Source organism: Bactrocera oleae, chromosome 5, assembly GCF_042242935.1.
Source record: "Bactrocera oleae isolate idBacOlea1 chromosome 5, idBacOlea1, whole genome shotgun sequence".
Lineage (NCBI taxonomy): Eukaryota > Metazoa > Arthropoda > Insecta > Diptera > Tephritidae > Bactrocera > Bactrocera oleae.
The window spans coordinates 72,144,972-72,169,175 of record NC_091539.1 but is presented as its reverse complement, the minus strand read 5'-3'; the positions used below and the strand labels follow the sequence as shown (position 1 = coordinate 72,169,175).

The 24,204-nt window shown below is 35.6% G+C and overlaps 1 protein-coding gene across 2 annotated transcripts in view; it reads left to right on the top strand.

The window, feature by feature from the left end:
- Positions 1–24,204, top strand: part of nAChRalpha7 (nicotinic Acetylcholine Receptor alpha7) — an 80,097-nt gene that overhangs the window by 37,456 nt on the left and 18,437 nt on the right. Inside the window, exons 4-9 of one of the 2 annotated variants that reach the window (XM_014246825.3) lie at positions 3,057–3,101; positions 6,143–6,252; positions 9,619–9,799; positions 15,593–15,668; positions 16,124–16,318; positions 20,176–20,262. In XM_014246825.3, the coding sequence (XP_014102300.2) occupies positions 3,057–3,101; positions 6,143–6,252; positions 9,619–9,799; positions 15,593–15,668; positions 16,124–16,318; positions 20,176–20,262 (694 nt within the window). The remainder of the gene's footprint in view (positions 1–3,056; positions 3,102–6,142; positions 6,253–9,618; positions 9,800–15,592; positions 15,669–16,123; positions 16,319–20,175; positions 20,263–24,204) is intronic. The other variant, XM_036365325.2, reaches the window with a different exon arrangement.

Sequence of the window (24,204 nt, the reverse complement as noted above, 5' to 3'; positions counted from 1 at the left end):
GTTTCTCGGTTTTTAGTTTTATGCAGCGGATCGTCTCTAATGAGTTGCGTTGCATTACAAATGTAATGAGCAAGTCGTCGGTGAAATTTAAATGAAAAAGTGTTGAAAAACTTGTCATGCAACTTCCAGGCATTCTACGCCATCACAACAATAATAACAATAAAAAGGATAGCAGCGACTAGACCACAATCCCACAATTGCGTTATGCGAAAATAGAGGCAAAACATTGACCAAATAACTTACAAAATAAAGAAAATAAATAGCTCTAAACCCTTTCGACTAATTGCTACTTGATTACTTTCAGCAAAAAAAATGATGACGTAACGTAATTTCTGCACTTACTGTGCCAAACAATGCTCGCCAGCTTAGAAAATTAATTTTATTTGCCTTCAACAAACTTTCTTATTTGAAACACAACAACAGTATACTTGTAGAAATGCACTCCTAAACAAACTCGAGTTGTAAGACGTGCAAAAACATTATCGCAGATAATACAATAATTCACAACCCCAAAATTATTCTTAATATCATTAGAAAGGAAGTCCCCAACAATTCCATTACTTCTTTGCATCAGCAGATATTTTTGCCAGATTGAATATTAAATGCAACAGGAATTCGTCAGTGCTTCAAGGCAACTCAAGTGTTTTGGGTAAATGAGTTTGAAATTTTTCACAAAAACCAGTGGACCTACCCACGAGGAATATCCGCCTGAATTCTTCACTTGCATGAGACCTCCACTCCTTTTCATTTTTTGCATATTTGCATTGAAATTATTAGTTGAGAATTTGTTATAATCTTGTTCATTTTTATGAAGTCAGCATTCTGGCATTTCAAGTGCTCAGCAGCGAATGGGTGAATGTGAGTTCACAACACAAGAACACATGTCGACTCTCCACTGAACACACACAGACGGTCCATTGTAACAAGTTGGCTTCTCAAACAACAACTGCAATCGCCAATCAAGCTGTTTCCACCCAACTTTGAAATCCATACAAAATAAAAAGTAATATAAACCGATTAAATATCAAATTAATTTTATTTTGTTTTGATTCTTTTTTTTATGAGTTTTTCGATATTTCTGATTCAATTTTAAGTATACAAATCGCAGAGTCTCTTGAGGATATGCCAAAAAAACATAATATGTGAGTTATACCAACATTTTGCCAACCAGCATAGCGAGTTTCAACCATTATACAATTAGCTGCGCAATAAAAAAAACACAAAGCTAAAGTCCGCAGTCAAGCAGAATGCCAAGCAAAATAAATTAAAGCATTTCAAAAATCATTGCTTTTTTTATTTTAATTTCAAAATTTAAAATCTCGAGCTACAAAGAATCGGATATGGTACTTTTGCAAAAATTGGAAAAAACCCATAAAAGGTTGTCACTCTTTGTACTTAAGAAATTTTTTTGTTAGCTTCATACGCATACAATTCTCTGAGACGTACCCATGCCCCTAAAGGCAAGCTATGTATTAACTTGTGAGTCTTTCACAGAAGACCTGGTCAATACTATATGATAAAATTGTGATGACAGATTTGTCAAGTAGCCAGGAGCTCATTCGTTTCCCTACGTAACGTACATCAACGTCCAACCACATACATATGTGTATGTGCCCAGAATAGTGATTAATTACGTAATTATGAATTCAGACTAATTTCTTTGTAAAATAATATTTATGACTGTGATATTATTTAAATAATTAAGTAATTAAATTTTCATTTTGACACTTTAAATGGCCAACTACAACAATCCGATAAATTTGTACAAAATGTCACCACCAACACACGAAAGCTAAAAGTGACAAATTGAATTGAACAAATGTCAAATTAGTGAAACTAAAAAATGTATAAAAATTTGCGAATCTGATTCCGTTAAACAGCTCCAAATGCAGCAAAACTGCTCCAAACGTGAATTCCCCAAAGCGTGTGCAGCTTCATGTTTTGTGAAAATATTGTCAACGCCAAAGCAAACGAGCATGTTGTTGTTATTGGCGTTTATTTATTTACAGCACGCCAACAACGGTAATTTGCAAACATTTTGCAGCAGCAATTTTTGTTGACGCTAACGATTTTTGTGACGCAATTATTCGCGAGCTTGTGCAATAACAACAACAGGAGTCAACTGAACTAAGAGCAAATCAAAAAGCGCACAAACAATTTTCGGCCGAAATTTTCCGGTTATTTGCGAAAATCATTGTGGCAACGTTAAAGCCACAAAGTCCGAGGATTGTCATATTGTATGTTGTACATTTCGTATGAATGCGTGAGAGTGTATATATGTGTATATATATATGTGATTTCATGCCCTTTAGCATTTTAGTCGTTTTTAATTTACGGACTAATTGCACAATCGTTTTGTGGTTCAGGTTTCTGAAGGAATTTTTACAGTTTAAATAAAAAGTTAAAATAAAATATTTAATTTTCCGTTCATTTTGACATGCATGACAATTCGTTTTAATTGCTGTCAAATCTGATTCACTCGGCTAATCCTGTCATATAAACTTCGAAAGAAAAATAATTAATCTCAAATCAAATTTAAACGGTCGAATTATTAAAAGTTCTGGTCCAAATTAATATCTTGCTCAGAGTAGATGATTCCCGGCCAATCCCACCAAACACTTTCTCTTCACATTATTGTAAGTAAACCAATTCACTAGGAGATTCGCAGATAGACACTGGTTCTATGATTTTTTATTTTATAACTCGTATGACACCCATACATTCAGTTTATTTTGGTATCCAGACTTGTTTAAATGGTTCCAATGGCTCCAGTGGCTTTCAAAATAGTGCTTACATGGCGGTCGAACTTGAAGGTTTCGTTATTTTTATCGCTAATGAGAGTACTGAATAGCTATGGAAGGAATTGACTAATATAATTGCAATTCTTTACTTAGTACATATGAAATATCTCCAAACAGTCGTCCTTACTTATTATATTGTATGTATTACATAAGATCAAACTTATAAATAATGTTGACATAAATTTATACATACCATCGACAAATGCTTAGCCTTAATACTAACCGATATTTTATTTGTGATCTTTCTCGTTGCAGGATGAGAAAAATCAATTGCTCATAACAAATATTTGGCTCAAATTGGTAAGTTGGGAATCAAAACAACAGTAAATACGACAAATATTGTCACACACTACAATAACAAAAATCAGTCATGAAACACATTCACACTCGTTAGACAAAGCTAAACCGAATTAAACGAAAATGAATAAAAGCCGAAAATAGAAAATAAATAACAAATTGTTATTTAAATAAAACACAGTAAAATGAATATAAGCAAATTCCACCGAAGCAAAAGGGAGAGATTCGATTAGTCGCTCGTTTGTTGCGAGCGTCTGCTGGTCGAAGCACAAATTTTATGCAAATCTGGACATGCCCGAGCGTCACATAGTTCGATTAGAGACGCATTAATCTTCAGCGCCGGCACATCTTCTGTCCAGGGAGTAATGTCAACAACTATTATGGACAAACTGCCGGACAGACAGCAAATATACATAATTTCGGCTCGAGCGGCGAAAGAAATAGGAATTTGTATTTGTAAGAAGCAATATTCAATACGGTTCAATTTATAGTGCGTTGTGGTATTTTACTTTCTGTACATTGTTTTTTATGGCGCGCTTTCTTATTGAGCTTTGTGCCCCTCACTCAATATTCAATTGCGCTAGATTTAAACTGTTGAAAATCACCACCAATAAAAAAAAAGAAGTTTTTATACAAGAACTTTATTTTGATCGTTCAGTTTGCATGGCAGCTATATGATGTAAGGGCGATATCGGCGGTACCAAACAGAAGACAATAAACCTAAATAACAGCAGATTATTTAATAGAAGACTTTTTTTTTGTTATAATGAAATTTTACCTACGAAGGAGATGACTGAAAGATAAGACTAAGAAAACGTGTGTAATTAACACGCAGTGGAAATATCAAAGTCTTATCCAAATCAGTATCATACGAAAGGGAAAGCATAAAAATGTCAAAACCCTGAAAATAAAGATTGACTAGCAAAGACAGATACACGAAGATAATTGATGTTTACGTCCAAGTGTTCAGTTTTTTCTCGCCTGGTAAGCCTTGCATATATTTGATATAACGAAGAGTGACAACTCGAATAGCAAGCAAGAAGAGAAAGTGTTCAACGAAAAAGTGGATCGAAAAGAAGAAGACAATTAAAGGAAACAAAGGGAGAAACAAACAAGCAATTTCAATAACGTTTCAGTTACAAATCAGCAATTCACTTAGACGGCAAAGCAGCTTTTAGCGAGTTTTATGATGAAATTGGTTTTAATGCACTCACACTCTCAAGAAACGACGCCTAGAAACGTAATTCATGTTCTTCTAAATGACCGCCCTCCTTCCCTTATGCAAAAGCAATTACTTTGTTGTAACTCAAGACAACATATTTTTAAGCTCCGGTGAATGGGCGGGAGGGGGTGTGACAGTGCGTATGAGTAACATTAATTTCTTGTCACTTATGTGTACTTGTAACTGTAACTGTTGATGAATGATTGATGTAAGTGTGTTTGTGCAGCTTACTTAGCTCTTCGCAGTTACAAACCACTTACTTTAATATTCCCACAACAACAACAATTATAACAACGAGTTTGTTCTTCTTTTATTTCCTATTTCCACAATTACCGATCACTCATTTATGAATTATGGCTTGTAAATTGCACACAAGCAAAGCGAAATGTGGCATATGTGCCAATGGGGCACCCGTCCGTATACCTGCTTGTATGCATGTTGTATATTCTTGAAGTCGCCTTGTTCGTTTTGTGTGCCAAATATATGAATTGAGCGCAATGGGTGATGCCGCTCGTTTGTGAAATTTTAGAAATTTCCTCTGCCTTGCAGACCTAATCCGATACGCCGGTTCCATCTATAATAGTTTCTCAGTCACGTTCCTTCGTTGCCGTCAACATCCGACACTCCTTTGCCGCAACTCACGAAATGAAATGATTTCCATCACTCAGCTTGCAATACTGCCTTCCTGTAATTTGTCTCTTTGGATTATTGTTCTAGTGGTGGTTATTTGTTCAACCATATTGGCGAGTCTTTATTTTCGTTTGCTTTGCTAAAATTGCTCATTGCGGAAATTGGAAACCTCGTTTTTCGTTCCCAATTACAGAAATATGCACATATTTGCCTCATATTGCCCACCGTTGAAGAAAAGCGTGTCTATATACTCAGGAGTTTCACATTTGCTTACCTCCCCATCAATGGTTTTCAGCCGTTTCCATTTGGACACAAAAAAATTAGTTCGAAATAAAAATAAAATTTCAGGCTCTTCAAATTAAAGAAAAAACAACATGAAAATAATCTCGCCTCTAATGCAGTGCTGGTCGCAAACTGCTTATTTCTCAACCAAGTTCCCATTTAAGGCTCTTCTAAAGCATTTCTCTCATTGCTCATCATCATTCATATACCATTAGAGCCTTCGTCGAACCCGCTCTCGTGTAAATACTATACATTCGTTGAAATCTAAATTAGTGGCTAAAAGTAACCAAAACTAAGTACTGTTCCCATTTCCATTTTTCCATAAGTTCGTTCAAGCAATTTGTCCGCTTTGCATACTGCTTATGACTTGGCGGTTGCGCCAAATGCTCTTTGATTACTTCTGGCAACACATGTACTTAGGAAATTGTATTTTAGCGTAGCAAACAATGCAACACTGCACTATTAATAACGGTTTGCCAAAATTAGGTCAGCTTAACGGATCTTAAATAAAAGTGTTCGATTGTTGTTGCAATTCTATTATATTACACATTACATTGTTTTCCTCGGAAATTAGGAATCCATATGTAGCCGACACTGAAACAACGAATAATAATAAAATAAATCATTAATTGGCGAACATAATTGAGTTGCAAGGATGTTGAGCTTTAAACTCACTAGAAGCCGTTATAGTAAATGTTTTTTCGTTTCTATTAAATTACAGCTTTTACCTTAAAATATATCCACGAGTCGCCGTTAAAGTTTTTTTATTTTACTTATTAGTTAATTCTTTTAAAACTGGAAAGCATTTCTAACTCAGAAATAATCTCAAAAGCTTTTTGAAGATTATTAAAATTTAAAGAAAGAGTTTTCATCTATATTTATAATACAGCGCTTCTGTTTTATCGCTTAGGAATGGAATGATATGAACTTGCGTTGGAACTCAAGCGAGTATGGCGGTGTACGGGATCTGCGCATTCCTCCACACAGACTTTGGAAACCGGATGTGCTCATGTATAACAGGTGAGTACAATGTCTTAGTGTTAACAACAACAAACAGGTAATAAAAAGGCCTTTTATGTCTGCGGATGAGTCATATAGGATAAATAGCCCAACAAAGACATACATTTTTCGAAAAAAGGGTACAAATACTAACAAACATACATATATACATACAAAAGAACATTCTAACAAATTAGCCTTAAGCATTATCTTCTTAGCCTGACCACAGACAATAAAAAAGCTTCTGCATGTGCTTGTTGCACTCGCTAATGCTGTTTGTGCCATCTGCCGAGCTGCCTTCAGCGCTTCAGTAACTAATCCTCCGGGTGCGACAATTATTCCACTCAAAAGCTTATTTCATATATTCCTAGAGGCATACTCAAGGCCCACGCCAGTCAATGCAGGTCACTACAATAACTTTTGCTCAACATTATCTTGTTTTGGTTGTTTAGTTTATCTTTAAGTTCATTTGTGCAACTTCATATGTATATAATCAGAGGTTTATTTGTTTTATCTGCTGATGGTTGTGTATGTTTTTACGGTTAAAATAAAGCCGGCAAATTAAAACAAGAAAAAACTTTGAAAACTGAAAAACTTGTTTTTGATGGTTCAATTTGTATGGCAGCTATATTCTATAAAGGTCCGATCTGAACAATTGTTTTTAGAGATTGTATAGGTGCATTGGACAATAATCCATGTCAAATTTTGTGAAAATCCGATTTGAAAGCATTTTGAGAGGTTTTAGTGTTGCCTAGGCAATAATCTGTTTCGACAAGATATTTTGACAAATAAAACAGTTTTCCGTACAAAAACGTGATTTTGATCGTTCAGTTTGTATGGCAGCTATATGCTACAGTGGGATGATATCGGCCGTTCAGACAAATGAGCAACTTCTTAGTGAGAAAACAACAGGTGCAAAATTTCAGATCAATAGCTTAAAAACTGAAGGACTATTGGACACGTATTTCTATTTCGACTCAATGTGGAAAACTTTGGAGTTGTGAATTTTCAAAATTTCAACGCTCGAATAAAGTACCTTAAATCATTGCTAGCCGCCAACAAAATTGTTTAAAAAATTGTCGAAATTATAATTTTGTGCGATCCACTTCAAAAATTATAAATAAGTAAGTTTTCATAAAAAAAACTGAATAAAAATAGTTCCAAATTGAAAACAAAATTATTTGTTTATAAAAATGTACCTTTTGTTTAAAAAAAAACACGAAAAAATTCCACGCTAATCTCATTGAAAAGCTGAAAGAAAAAAATGCTAAGGAATAGGCCGGTTAGTTATTTTATAATAAAATACTTTTCTTCGTATACGCAAATGCTTAAAGGTATTTTTTTGAGCGTTGAAATGAAAATTCATAACTCCAAAGTTTTTCATGTTGAATCGAAATAATAAAATATGTGACTTATATTTTGTTTCAATGAACACAAAAAAAAAGCTTTTGTAGGAAAAAAAAATTTGTATATAAATTTTGGATGGAATGACCCATATACATATATTCTTTATATAGTCTCCGACGTTTCAGGGAATACATATTTTTCGGACATGAAACAGGGAATTGAGAGATGATAGCAACATCGACATTAATTGTGTTTATTGTTTCGTTGTTGCACTTGCAAACTCACCACTACAATCTACATACGTGGTCACGCATAAGTACTTGCATCTGTGAAGTGGGGCTACAAAGTTGTGTCGTGTTAATCCTCACATTCAAAGCGAAGCAAAAACTGTGAGCATGTGCTAAATCACTGCTGCGCTTGCAGAAACAAAATTGTTATAATCCGTTACGCATCAATGCCATTTTAAGTGTTCCTTTAGTGCTCTTATTTTTTGTCATTGTAAATTCGCCCTAAACGACAAAAATACCATACACCTTTAAGAACAGCAAGAAAAACTAAACATTCCTCAAAAACGTCATAAAAAGAGTAGAGTTAAACTCAAAAAATTATACGATTGTAGTATTTTCGAGCAGGAATAAAGTCATGATTTTTATATTTCCAACTGAGGACGAGTTTATGTACTTCTCCGTGTACGTAGAATCATGTGAATATGCCGCGCTTTCGATTACCTCTCCGAGACACACTTTATTACATTTTCCTCTTCCCTCTTCCCAACTTTGCGCTGACATAACTGCAGGACCATCGCATCGCTGATATAACACATAAATCGTCAATGTTTCCACAACCAGGTTAATATAAGCATTGCAGCGCTTCGAAAAATATCGGATTGTGTGAAGCAATTGTGAAGTGTTTTCATTTTGCCTTACCTACAAATTCCACATATATAGCACAATTGTGACTTCAGTTCAATACGAGGTATTCTTATTAAAGTCGAATAAATATTTGTATAGACTAAGAAATGGCGTGTGTAAAAGAGTTGCAAAATAATAATAATCAAAATACAATTGTTTATTATCTCTGCATTTATCAAAAAACATACCTAGTAAATTTGTATACGAATGATGGCTGTCAGAGCCTTGTCAAATAGAGGCAATTTGTACGCAGCGCCCTCTCACTCTCTCTCTCGTTCTAGCAGATCACCGCTATCAACTTTTGGCGCAATTTCCATATCTTCAGCAATTTGCGACTTTTCTGCCTCCTGTTTATTTTTTGTTCAGTTTTGTAAACCTTGACTTTCTTACACAAATATCCCCTAGATGCATTGTATTCACCCACGTGCACACATACATACAATTGTATATACACGCACAACAATTGTTCTTACTTTTCACTTACTCACTTCTGCGTCTGTCACTCACATGTCGACTTTTGTCGGTCACACTAAATGAACTTCCCGTTATTATTACCTTTTTCCTGTCTTCCACACTTCGTACTTACTTTCTCTCGGTTTACTTATACACTTACATACATCCATATAAACATGCGGATGTATAAACATTATTTCACTATTTTAGTTTCCAACCAGTTTTTTCTTTTTGCTATTTTAAATTTGTTGTCTCTTCTTATATTTTTCGTTGCGCGCGAATTGAGATGAGTAGTGTTCTTATCCCTGTTGTACGTTTCGTTAGTTGCTTTTATTGTTCTTTGATATTTTTTATTATTTTCTGTTGAAGAAGCAATTACATTCCTTGTTCGTCACTCACAACTCGAGACGAGAAAATAAGAAGAATTCAGACTGAACACATGTTCGCACTTTCTAGTAACTTAGGTTCTTATGGACGAATATTAGCGCTCTTATTGGGGCTTTAGAGAATTTTTAAAGTTACATCTATGAATGTGTATGATGTCGAAGTTATCCGAACTTCCCGCTATTTCCAGGGGTGCTCAAATTTTTCTTGGAATTAACTCCACATTATTGTTAGGTTATAATTAATGAGCTGGATATTACTAACTAATTTCTTACCTTTTGCTTTTCCACAGTGCCGATGAGGGTTTTGACGGCACCTACGCCACCAATGTTGTGGTCCGGAATAACGGCTCGTGTCTGTACGTACCGCCCGGAATTTTTAAGTCCACCTGCAAAATCGACATCACGTGGTTTCCATTCGACGATCAGCGCTGTGAAATGAAATTCGGCTCTTGGACATATGACGGCTTTCAGGTGAGCTTTCACACAATTTAACGCAAATAATACTTACATTAACTAATTCATTTAATTAGCATCAAAGTTTTAAATAATAAAATTTCTAGCGTGACAAAAGTAAGCAAAGCACAAACGATACCCAGTAATGGACCCACAAACGAGTTTTACACGCCGCGAACAATTTCATCGATGTAATTTGGGGGAATTAATTTAATTGCTTTTTAATTTGCTCGCTGCAGTCATCAATTTACACACTTGCCTCTTCTATAGATTCACACTTTTTTCCAGTCGCGATGGTTATTAATGTAATTATTGTTATTACTGGGTCATCATTATGAACAGATGACGCAAAATTTGGTATTTTCAAATTATTTTCTGGTTTTATGCCAATTTAGAGTTTAAATCGCAAAGTGAAAATGGGACAATTTATCTAAATTTTAATTGTGGTTCAACTAATTATTTATATCTGCCGCAATTGAATATCATTGAACAATACTTTAAAATCTTTGCCCTTTCATTTTACATATGAAAATCATAAATATTAATCCGTTTTCGCAACTCATCTAATAACAACAACAGTAGAAGAAAGGAAGTATTAAATATAATATTTGCAAAAAACTGCACTCTAACCTAAAAACGACTTTTAACAAACTAAAGTGCATTTCTCTCTTTAGCAGCAAGAAGTAGTTGAAGGAAACCCACTGCACACCAAATTTTTCTAATGTCTTGACTTACAGAGAACTTTTGAAAGTAGAATAAGTAAATTTTTTTTCTTCAAAGTAAATCCGAGCGATCACATATAACCATGCCTTCTTCAAATAAGTTCTCTACTACAGTAATTCACTCAAAAGTACTTAAGCGCAAACAGAAGGCAACAATGGCTGAACTATTCGATATTCCTCTACAAATATAACCAAAAAAAATCACCGAAATTCGAATATTACCAAACATGTGAACCATAGCTCAAGCAAAAGCAGTTAAGTTGCAACAACAAACACACGGAATCTATATTACAATCTAGTCCCCTCACCCCTCAGTGATCCACATCAATTTTGCGACACTACCAAAGGCACTGACTGCCCTAGAGTTGAGGTTGCAGTAACGCTCTGAAAGCTTTTGGTTGCTTTGCGGCTGCTAAGAATTGCTTTAAGTAAGTGACGATGCTCACTTACAAGAGTCATGTGGGTATTTATTTATGCACTTCGGCTGATAATCTGGGTTATTGCATTTGTGAGGCACTTCACTACACCGATTCCTGACTTACTATGCCACTAACAGCGTTCACAGCGCCACGCGGCGGTTCCGCGGAGGCAGGGAAATTGATAAATATGGACGATTGGTGGCAAATCGACAGCGCGAATTATGGCGAATATGTGCACAAGCCAAAACTATATTAGTTCTTTAATTTGGGAGTGCATCTTTGGTAAGCTCTCCTTGATTTGGAAATACGCCGTGGCGCCGTCACGATAGGAACTGACGTACAAAGGCATACGTGAAACCCCAACGGAGTGCGTAAACTTGGCAGAAATATTTGATTTTGGGTGTTCCTTGCAACCGTAAAACAAATGCGATTGAAACCGAAGTTGCTCAAGTTAAAATTGCGACATGTTGTGGTTGCCTCTCACACAGCTTCTTGCCACAATTGTTAATTTATATTTTGGCATCCACATGCTTTCCAGCGCAAATGATTGCAATGTAATATTTCACGTACAAACTTTTCGTGACGACTAACGGAAGTGATACTATAGACGGCCCAGACTCATTGGGGCGTCCATGTGTACTATAAAATATAAAAACATAATATTTATATAGGTATGGTTATTCTTGTAAAAAGTGCATTTGTCGAACACGCAAGTCTAATTTTTTGACTCGACCAAGCAATTTGGCTTCTTTCTGCTGATGAATGTGATGTGAGTTTTAGTAACTGCAGAATATCTCCAATATTCTAAAGATTTACTTTTGCGTGCAATTGAAATAATTTAGATGTCTTTCTCCATTTACTTCTGCCGAAGGATATTAATGAAAAACCTAGCCAGGGAAAAGTTGTTCTCGAGGTTTTTAAACAGAAAAAATACTGTGAGATGCCTTCAGCTTTATTAAGAAAATATTCAAGGGAAAACTTTAACATCAAAAAAATAATTCAGTCATTCCTGAGCTTTTTTGTTGAAAATTTTCAATATATTTGGACCTGGAATTATTGCACGAAAATGGCTTTCTGGAAAATTTTTTCTGCAATTTTGACTTATTCGGCTTGCGTACTACTTCAGATATGAACTATTTTCTACCCTGATATCCACTTTTTCCAGCTGTGTTTACATGCTTCTCTTTATGTGTGAGTTTGTTAAATATTTAATTTGCTCTCACTGACTTTTTAATGTGGCTTTTAAGCGCCGGAGGTCAAATCAACTCCATTGGGCGGATAACCTTGTTGGAATACTGCATAAAAAATAACAACAAATGTGTGTGCTGCCATGACACCTTTTGGTGAGTGTTTCCCACTTGGCTAAATCCATGATTTCGCCGCTTTTTCATTTCAAATAAATACTCTCGCACTTTTTTGGGGCACTGTGTGGTGGAAGTAGAGGCACACGTCGTTTGGAATTCACTAAAAACTTAGCACATTTTTAACGGTACGTAAATACATACATACACACATGTATGCGCATTTTTGAGTAGCTGTGGGGGTAAGTCAGTAGAGCCGGATATCCGCCCCAGCAATTTATACGTTCTCTTGGGAGAGATGATAGGCAAGGTTGATTTGAACGTTATTTACCGTTATGACCGCATGTTAGTAACAATTGCTTATATCTTAAATTGCTTTAATATAATTTACGATGATATATGAGATAATAAAAAAGTTTTAGGACAGAGGAGGCAGCCACACCGTTCACAGCAACAAAATTATGTTAAAAATCATTCATTGGAAACCTCTTAAGCTTGTTTTATCTAACTGAAATCTCATTTAATACTAACGAAGCGAAAAAGATATATGTACTAACTATATGACAATAAGTACATAACTATATAATATACATATATGCCAACAAGTGCATCTAAAAGATTTGTAAGTGTCCAAGTTCACCTTAAAGTTTTTCCAAACGCTGCATTAATTTCATACTAAAGACGTATGCGCTTCCCAATTTTTCTCATTGTATTTAATTATGTCATATATAGTTGGGAGTTGCCAACAACTTTCAAAAGTTTTACAACTTTTCCTCTCGACGGTAACACTTTTCACTGCAGAGTTTAGAATTCGATTGCAGACTTCTCGATTTGCTCGGACGACAGCAATGCTTTCGCCTTTTCTTTGGGGTTTAAAGGAAACTTCAAGATGCAATCAGGCAATATCAGTTTAGAGAAAAGGATTAACTTTACAAAGCAAACCGCTCTAGAAGCTTATAAGCACACAAAGGCACACACAAACATTATTTTTCGTAGAGCCGTTCGTTGAAATAAATTCTAAAGCTGCAGTGATTGCAATCGAAGGCAATTTCATTTCGTGGACTCAGACAGAAGATAACGAAGAGTTACATTAAAAATGAGAAATTCCACAGCGATCACAAGCAATTCATGTAAAGAAAGCGATACTTAGAGATGGGAACTCAGCGATTCCACTTTTGTGGCACGAGCAGATTAGCTATCAAGCCTTAAAAGGCTACAAGTCTAAATATTACTTAATTTTTTAAATCTAGAAATTAAGACTTAAAAAACTAAATTTTTTCCAATATTTAAATTAAATTAGTCATGGAATTTTATTGTTGTGTAATGACATTGGTGCACCACTGGTCGTGACTAAATTTCGAATTTATTTGTCCTTACATTAAAGAAATACAACGTTGTGCCAATAGCAGCATTTGATTGAGGTGCAATTTTCCCCGGTCATCCGCATAACTTGAATTAAATTGCAAAATACAATAACAATGCTTGCATCAAGGCAACTCGCGTTCGTTGCAAATGAAACCAATATCAATGCAAGTTCGTCGAGAAATGACAGTTGTACAGTGAACGACCAATAATCGCAATCGAATACAAAGCACCACTCTTTGAACATAGCCGAATTTCAGTTTTCAAAGACTATAAATTTTTGCAATTATATTTACTGAAAAATATAATTTTACAATTAATTATGAAGTTCCCAATGAAAAATAACCGATATTTTTGATATTAATTTAATTAATATAATAATTATTAAAAATACAACACTCGAGGTTTCATCTAAGTAAGGAAAACTGGCAAAATTGAAGGAAGGTTTTGTGATTTGAACCAATGACTCTGTAGCCACCAGTCGAAGGATTAGACTTCACCCTAACCACTAAAGAGTGCTTCTTCGCAAGCATTTCTATTTACATTTAATTAAAGAAGAATTGTGAAACTTTTGCAATTCGAAGGAGTCTCCACTGGTCACAACCCAATGTCAAACTATAACTGTATCCAGGCTTGCAAAATTTAAACTGTAAATAACGCAAAACTATAGTAATGAAAATAACAGTAATAATGGCAAAAGCGGCAGCAACAGCATAAAATAAATACAGGTAGAAATTCTAAACCTCGATGTAACTGTAAATGAATGCAGGCGACACAGGTAGTTGTGGTTGTTGTTGTTGCTGCGCAGATGTGAAAACTTTTACTTTGACACACAACAACGCAGCAAAATTTCATTTTGACCCTCACTCTTTCTCCCATGCAGCAAGCACTTTGTCTGTTTGCCTTGCGGTCAAAAGCGACCTTGTGAGCGAACTAACTCGGCTACTCACAAAGCGAGGAACAAACAACGCTACGTTGACAGCTAACTGTCAGCCAAGAAGCAAGAAACGTCAGCCGTCAGAATTCCAAAGCAAATGCTAACTATTTGTAAGCAAATATGGTAGCAAAAGAGCGAACTTGAAAGTCTCTCACGTTTGTTCAGTCCCAGTCCACACACGGACTCTATTGTAAAAATATTTTGAAAAATTGTGAATAAGGATAAAAATTAAGATATTTAGATATTTAAATTTTTAATAACATTTAGCAGTATTAAAAATAAGGTTATTTTTACTTTTTTATATTTACATAAAATATTAAGATGCTTCCGTATTTATTTCTTTTAACCGCAAATGATTTAGTTTGAATATCATGTTGCATGTTACAAAAAATTTGGAGTATACAAAATTACAGGTTTTTTAAAAGTCTCTATAGATTAGGAAATTTCCGTCATAAGATTTGAAAGTACTATTAGCGGGTGTTCTAAATATTGTTCTACTACTTTCCTGGTAATTTCTTGTAAGCTAAATATGAAACCACCATACCCACATACAAATGAACAATGTAGCAAAAGAGAATTTGCCGATAATGAGCGACAAAAAAATTCCCATGTGAACGCTATCTATATGTAACAAGGCTGCATGGGTCCCTTAAGGACTATTAAGTGGTATAATATTTTATTATATACTTATATACATAAACTCCAATGAATTGTTTTTGTTCTCTATGCTTACTTCAGTACCAGTTTTTATTGAGCTAGCTAGCGATTTTTCCCACTAAAAACTAAATTTATCTCTTAAGGTGTTAGAGCTTTTTTTAACCTTTGATTTGCGTACATCCAATTAGGTTGTTTATAAGTTAAAACCCTCCTTAATTTTTCTGCGGCGGTCAACGTGTTTTTTTCTTTGTTACTTTATTACAACGTTTTCAGATACTTTTGGAGAAAGTTGGTAGGAATTAATTAAACATAACCTTTTGGTCTAGCCAAATGTTTCCTCTGTTTTAGAGTTAAATGGTTAATGAAACGTATATAAATTAAATTAGCAGACTTTTATTTAATTATCTTTCCAGCTGGATTTGCAGTTGCAGGATGAAGCTGGCGGAGACATCTCAAGTTTCATAACGAATGGCGAATGGGACTTGCTAGGTAAGACAGAGCTCGCAAGTGCAACTAGTAGTCTCAAATAACCTTTCTTAAATAATCTCGCAATAATCTTATATAATTAACTAACAATTTAAATAACTCACAATTTATAAAAATAGTAAATCTCTTCATTTCTGCTCTTGCTTTGACATATTTACCACTGCTCATGTTAAAAAGAGAACTATCAAAAAATTCTCTAAAAACAAGCAATAAAAAATCACTCAACATTTTTTACCAAACTTTTAACAATTCATCACTTTCATTTATATTTCAACATTCTTAGATATTCATATGCACAACTTCAAATTTACATATTTTTTATAAATCCTATCTAATGCGCAACTTTCTCTTTCTCTCTCTCCCTCTCTCTCCCAAAAATAAAACATCGAAAACCATTCACCCTCTCTTACATTCGTATCCGCAACAACGATCGTGCTCTCTTTGCACTCTCTTTGCAGGCGTGCCCGGTAAACGAAATGAAATCTACTATAATTGCTGCCCAGAACCTTATATTGACATAACGTTCGCCATTTTAATACGACGGAAAACTTTGTACTATTTTTTTAACTTAATTGTGCCGTGCGTACTGATAGCCTCAATGGCACTGCTAGGGTTCACACTGCCCCCCGATTCTGGTGAGAAGCTCTCGCTCGGTAAGTGTCATATGTCCGTAAGCTTTGTGCCCTCGAAAAGGCAATGGCAATTTAAATAAAACTACCCAACCTCCCCAGTGAAAAAATTTAAACGAAATTGTTTGAAGTCTTAAGCAACATCCACTTAAACTCGGACAGATTTGTATTTCGAAGTATTATAATCCTTGAACAACCCCTTCAACCCTTTAAACTGCATGCCCTCCCTCGAACTTTAATTGTTGACAAAATATTATATTTTATTTACGCAGCTGTTTACAAAATTTTTTCTAGACGATTGAAAACTCAGAATTGCTCATTGTCGGTTCTATGAGCATTAGGGTTCTTTGACATGAGGAATTTGATTGTCAATCAGAGCTCCAATAACTATGAATATCGAACAATATATCGTACAAGTGTCGATGAAATCCTTAAAGCTGCTACCAGACCACGGTCCAGGGGCAAATAGTTCATTGCTTTCAAAAAGCCCCATTTAGCGGTCAAAAAGCTTCGAAGCGCTTATAACTTTCAGAAACAAGGCGATTGACAAATCGAGACTTCTGAACTAACAAAATACAAATGAGCAATGAAATTATTTGAATTTTTACAATTTTAGTGCTTATAATATAAACTCTTTTAGCCTCTGCCATTAAGAGCAAAAAATAAATATTCTATCATTTGGTTCTCGAACTTTTTTATCAGCTGCACAAATGTTTCACGCAAAGTGAATTTGGAAGAAAAAGAAGTAGAACTTTTAAGAATATGTTTTTTTTTATTATATCCAGAATATGTTGGTAATGGCATAGCATATTGTGACACGAGTTTTTTAAGAAATCTAAGAATAATAGCTGCCATCACTGTTGCCATTGAAAGCGGATTAAAGTGCATCCATTCAGAGAATCTAAGATATTACCATTTTGATTTGAATTTGATGATTTCACCAAACTTACTCAAAAGAGCAAAAACACATCATGATATATGCTTGAGTGCGGCAAACACGTTTTTTCTGAGTGAAACTGCTGCCACTTAATCAATTTCGCATGTACTTAAGAGCAGCGAAAAACTATCGAACAGGCCACAGCCGTTGCGCTTTACGTGACGTGAAAATTCCCGCAGAGTGGTCGGCAAAGGATCGGGGCCGGGAGTGGCGACAAGCGTGCTTGTCAAAAATGTATGATAAATGTAACATAAATCCAGTTTAAGAACCTCAAGTGAAATACGTATGCTTAAACTATGAGGAGAAGCAAAGAGAAAACAAAGTAAGAGGAATGAAGGCTTTGAAAGGCTGTAAAGCCCTGCTGCCAGCTCACGTCGACATCAGCAAATGAGAACGCCATAAAATGCCATCACTTCTGATCAATGTCAACGGCACAGCGCTTACAACAATAAAACATTTAGAGCATAACAAACGCTGGTGGTATGGCCAAGTGGTAAAAGAACAAAATGTTTCGAAATTTAGATGGCAGGAGACGAGCTTTGAAATAACTTAGCAACATATATGTAAACTCAACAACACAAACATACACATCCACACACTTACGCTGCGTGGACGCAGTAACCTTGACCCAAAGAAAAGCAACAGCAACAAGGCAAAAAAAAATAATTCATTGCAAATATTTAAATGCCCCTCACCCAAGTATGCAGGCGGTTCGCTTTGTGCTCGGAATGGGAGCAAGAGCGAAAGAGGAAGTGAACGCGTACAGTCTCGCTGGTGAAGCCTCAAGGGAGTTGATGAATACTGCAATATGACGACAGCAGCAGAAGCGCATACAACCATGTGCCATCGAACGAAAGTGAATTTAATAATAACACACAAAGACATTTTCACTCCGCTAGCACCGCAAACGCCTCAGCAGGCAGATCCAAGTTCTTGATATTTGTTGTTGCTTCCTTTATAGTGCTAAACTGACTTAAAATCCAAATACTTAAATCGATGAAGAACTTTTTATGTAAGCATATAAAAAGCTCATCTTACAATTGAATATATACTTATTTAAAATCCCAGCTATCAATAGTTACTTCCGCTGATTTTCAACTAACAGTAAATTAATTCTTCGGCTAACAATAAAACAATAAAAATGTTTACATTGACGGAACTTTTCTTAGTCTTCTTTTATGCTATTAATGATATAATGAACTTTTTGGAGCTTTTAATTGACTTGGTCTTATCTGCAAATAAGCATTTAACATCAATATACTCGAGGCTATGGGGAACATAATGCCGAAACACCAATACCGAATCTTCGGGAATATTTCTTACACAAAAAAGTTTTTCATCAAATAGTATCAGCGACCTAACTCTTATCTTTGACAAAACGACTATATTCGACGCATATTCGAGGCGAATGTTTGCAAAAGCACTTTTAAATTCTTGAAGCTCTTAAACTTTGTGGCAAAAGTCAATAGTTATTTGAAAGGAATAACGAGAAAAGTTTCTTTTGTTTCTTCACCAAATACGGATTTCAGTTTCTACTGAGACTAAGTAAGAAAGAAATAAATAAATATAAACCACATTGGAAAACTTGTAGAACACGAATCAATGGAACTATATGGTAAACACATATATACATATGTATAAACAATATGTTAAAATGAGAGAGTATAATAGAAAAAACGCGCTAAAAGTGAGCGTAGAAGCTGAATGCAAAATAAAAGTCTAACAAGTCTTCGTTTTTCGCCCATTTTTACTAAGAACACAGCAAATAGAGCATGAAAATTTACTTTGAAAATTCCTCCTGGAAACTCAAACTCACGCAGTTGAAGCTAAGTGATAAGAAACGCACCAGCAGGTGCCAAGTACCCGAGCATTACAATGACTTTGGCAAGATGTTGTTCGTGTGACACTTAGCGCTTTACTACAGCCAAAAAAGCACACATGCTATGAAATCTAGAATCATTTTTTTTTTTCTCTAAAACAACGAAATGTATGCAAATAGCCTGGTTTGAGCGCCCAAAAGCATGCCATAATATGCTTGACCATTACCATGACCAAGTCAGTTTTACCCAAAAACTCCTTCAATTACCCTCTTACTAACGCATGCGAATTTCCCTGCACCCTCCGCCAGTAGAAAATAAATTAAAGAAGCTCGAAAGCAATATTTTTTTACGCCAAACCAACAAATGTCGCAAACGCAAAATTGATTTGATTGAAAAACGCAAAACTGTAAAATGAACATAAACATAACAACAACCATAACACCTAACATTTCTGGAATTGTAAAAAAGACAGACTTGCCTGTGCGTACAGGCAAACGCATAGCTCTTGACTACTACTGACTGATGACTCAAGGCTAATGACAGATAATGATGACACTGACAGGCTCACATTGAGGTTCAGCGCAGAGAATATGGTAGTAGTTTTTTATTTGCATCACACTGACGACCAGATGTGTAACAACAACAACATCAACAACAACACCACAACCACCTATACCAGTTAACATATTTGCATGTAGCTATGCCAGCTGCAGGCAAACGTTATAACGGAAATACAAAATGCAAATTGCTGATCTCGCCCACTCAACCGCCTGTCTATACATTTGGCTTGACTGAGTCTTGCGGGCCATGAAGTGCAGTCGCCAGAAAAACCATAAACCACAGTCACCAATAAGTACACAGCAAGCACAGCTAAACTACAACAACAACAATTATAGTCACACTCGTACACTCTTCGTAACATACGAATCTAACTAGTAACGAGTAACTTATGAATCTAACTAGTAACGAGTAATTTAAAAAGCATTGTTAAACCAAAAAGTGAAAAATTCTAAAATAATCTGTGTTAATTCCATAAATTTGTTGTGTTCTCTCCACTTTATGTTCCAAAACACTTTCTAGTCAAACTCTCTTTTCTCGTTTCTATGAAATATTTTGCATCGCAGGAGTTACAATTCTACTATCGCTAACAGTCTTCCTCAATATGGTGGCCGAAACGATGCCAGCGACCTCAGATGCAGTGCCGCTCCTAGGTAAGTTGGGCTTTTCTCAAACGGATTTAATTTTTTTTTTTATCTTTTGCTGAGAATTTTACTTGAATTATTTGAACTTTTTGAATTTTTAATTGAAATACTTAAATTCACTTGAATGTAGTTGGTTTTAGTTGGCGATACTACAAAAGGGTGCTCCGCGGCACTCCACATAAAATGAAGGAGATGTTTGTAGCTCGAAACTAAGCAGATGTTCAATGGTTTAGTAGCTGCTTTCACTCAACATTTTTTATCAATCTATTGAAAAATCAGTTTATTTCCAAGACAGACCCGTAATCTACATATCTTTAGGCATTGGGAGATACAGAACTTTTGAGAATTGTCAATTTGGTTGCTCAGTTTCCTTGCTAAAGCAAAACCACAAACAAATACGAGGTGTGTCCAGAAAATAAAGAAAATTTTAAAATTTCGCGGGCTTAGGGAGTCGAATTGTCATAATTTTTATTATGTCGATAAGGTTTTCAACTGTATTCATTGTCTATTTTGTCTGTAGCAGCCGCTAAGGTTAGACGTGTTTTTGTGAGCTTGGCAATTTTCGTTTGTAAAGAAATGGATCAAAGAATTTGGAACAAATTTTGAGTAAAAAATTTCATACACATGTTAAAAAAGATTTATGGTGAGTCTGTTATGAACAGAACAAGAGTTTATGAGTGGTTTAAGCGTTTCTAAGGTGGCTGGAAGACTGAAAATGATGCCCCAGCACATCAACAACCGATGTGAAAGCAATGATTATGAGTGATCACCGAATCACAATCAGAGAAGTCGCCGAAGATGTTGGCATATCGATTGGCTCATGCCATGAAATTTTTTCGAATGTTTTGGGTATGAAACGCACAGGAACAATAATGAAGTCAACTGCGCTGCAGAATTACTGAAGCGTGCTATACCAGATGACGAAACATGGGTTTACGATTATGACGTTGAAACTAAGGCTCAATCTCTTCTGTTCTTTTAACAAATGAAAACCACCAAGCTCACAACAACACGTCTAACCTTAGCGGCTGCTGCAGACAATATAAGCAATGAATACTGCTGAAAATTATATCGTACTTCAGGGATATGTATATCAGCATAATAAAAAAAAATTATGACAGTTGAACTCTCCAAACCAGCGAAATTTCAAAATGCTCGTTATTTTTTGAACACACCTCGTATAAACTCTATCTGCACACTTTGCGACTTTTCCGATTAATTTCAAATTTAGTCCCTAGTTCAGCAATAAACATGTGCGAAATTACCTGTTCATTACAGTATCAGATTTTCTTGGTAAACACATACACATTGGTTAGGCGGAAGTGTGTTTGCCCCAACGGAAGTTTGCTGCGTGCTGAACTGAAATGTGTTGTTACTTTGTGCTCACTTTCTTATTTTTGTTTTCGTATGCCACTAATGGGGAGTGGGGATGCTTTATAAAGACAACAACTTATTGAACACGTAGATAATTTTTGTGCAAACATGGCAACATTTACCGTTAAATTATATTTAAAAGTTTCTCAAGTGTTCCTGGATTCACTGTACAGAAACAGCTTTGTTAGAAATTTAGATTCGTTACAAAAAGGGAATTAAAAAAGATATGAGTGGTGGAACAACGCAGTGATTTCAAACTATTTATCAGCGTACATCAGCTGTACAGCTTGCTTCCACTTATTCTGGCGTTCATTTCTTGACATTTCCAGCCTTTGTGTGAAAAAGGTATGGTAAGCTGATGAAGTGGTTTTCCTCATATATAATTGTAAATATATTTTTCCAGTACCAACGAACTGTAAATAAGCCACATAAAAGCAAGAATACTCAAATCCGAAATAAAGTAGTTATATATTAATATGATTTCCTTTGCTCGCATAAACACCATTAAATAATTAAATTTTTCATACACTTCTACAAAACACATAAACACATTCGCATTTTTACTATTTCCCAACTTAGAAAAACAAATTTAAATCCTTTATATTGTGAAAATAATATTTTCTGATATCTCTTCCTCCAAACGCAAATCCCTCCCGACAAACACCACAACAACGAATTAGTTAAAACATTTAGAACACACAGCTTTCAATGCATTTCCATAAATCAGTGACAAATCACAACTCTTTCATGCTCATCCACATATGTACATACATACATACACATTTTATGTAACAGTAAAATTTCAGATAAATATCGAATTCCATGTAAAAAATTGTGTTGACATTCACAACGCCCATACTCTTCGCGAATATTCGTAGTTTGCTTGCTCTTATTACACACACACACACACACACACACGCGTTGATGCGTTGGCACAGCGAATAAATGCACACACATTCTCACACACAGACGCCAAACATGTATCCTGCAATGTTTCTCATTTAGATGCATGTCGCCGAGCTTGTTTTTGTTGTGTGCTTTTGTTTTGTTCTTCTAATTCCATTTCGTTCTTCTTTCAACATTTAGTAATTTGCGCAATGAATGCAACACGAAAACAGTAAAAACTACTCAACAGCATATTTTGCGCAAATAGTTATTTTTATGGTAAAAAAAACAACAACAACAACAAATACATTATTTGTTACTGCTCTGCCTCAAAGCAAAAAAGGGCATAATATTTCAAACTAAAACCAGCGAATCAGACTAACTAAAAACAGAAACAGACACAAATGTAAATACTTGCCACTAAAATATGTAAATAGAGAACACAACAGCGGAATGAACAAAGCTGCCACAACACCAACACCAACACTCACACAAACATACAGACAAAAACACCCACACGGCTGCGCCTCCAGCAGCCACATCAAGGCGCAAACGGGCGATTATGTCCAACGTCCTGCACACACCCACACACACGGCAGTGCGGCGCGCGTGGCGGCTTGCAAATGTTGCTCATGCAGCCCATCGCGCCGCCGCACCGCCGCAACAACACGCCAACACCAATAAGCACTTTTATTTATGGAATGCAATAAACAACACCAAAAACAATAGCAACAAAGCAAATAAATACAATAAATTTAAATAAGAACTAACATGTTTGCCACAAAATAAATACGCTCGCACTCACACCCAGACACACGCACATGCACATACCCACGAATTTATCCAACTATGGTAAACTATCCAAAAGTAAAGAGGACTGGTATGGCAAACAAAGCAAACAAAGCAAAAGTAAATGTTTATGTACACTTTAATCCTTAACCCAAATACAAATAGCCGAACACGTAGCGATCCACAAATGAAATGAGTAACGGCATTTAGGAGCATAATATGCAGCTAAAAGCGAAATACGAACTGAAAACATGCTTATAAACACAAAACCAAATAAAAATAAAAATTAAAAACCAACAAAAAAAAAATTAAGTAAAAAGCAAAAACCGTTATGTGTTGCCAAAGACACACATGCTTACATGCTCGTACGTAGCCGCGCTGCTTGCCACACGCTACACGCCACTTGGCAGAGCCTCCGGTGGGCAACGGGCCAACCCATTGTTCCATGTGCTCAGCGGGCCACCTCTCGGGCAAGCCTCGCACAAGCGGCGTGCGACTTGCCGCTTTGGCCTGTCGCTCCAACCACCACATAATGTGAGAGAAAAAACGTTCTTGTTGGTCTGCACAGCAACACAAATGCGCTTACAACAACAAACGATTGCAAAAAGCAAACAAATCGGGAAATTTTAAGTAGAAAAATGCAAATAACTGTAATGCAAATGCACGAAGATTTGAAAGACATGGTAGAAAAAGTAAAAGGTGTGGCAAGAGCATAGTAGTGACTTGCCAGTGAACGAAAGTGTGCCCACAAACCGGAAGCTGAGCTGCCAGCATTTTGCCGGCGCGTTTTTCTCTTTCGATTATTTTCCGCTTGCCTTTCATGTATGTTTTTGCCTATTTACTTTTTTCACATTAGCGGTCTTGTTCTTCTTGTCTTTTTCTACTTCCACTCTTTGTCTTCTT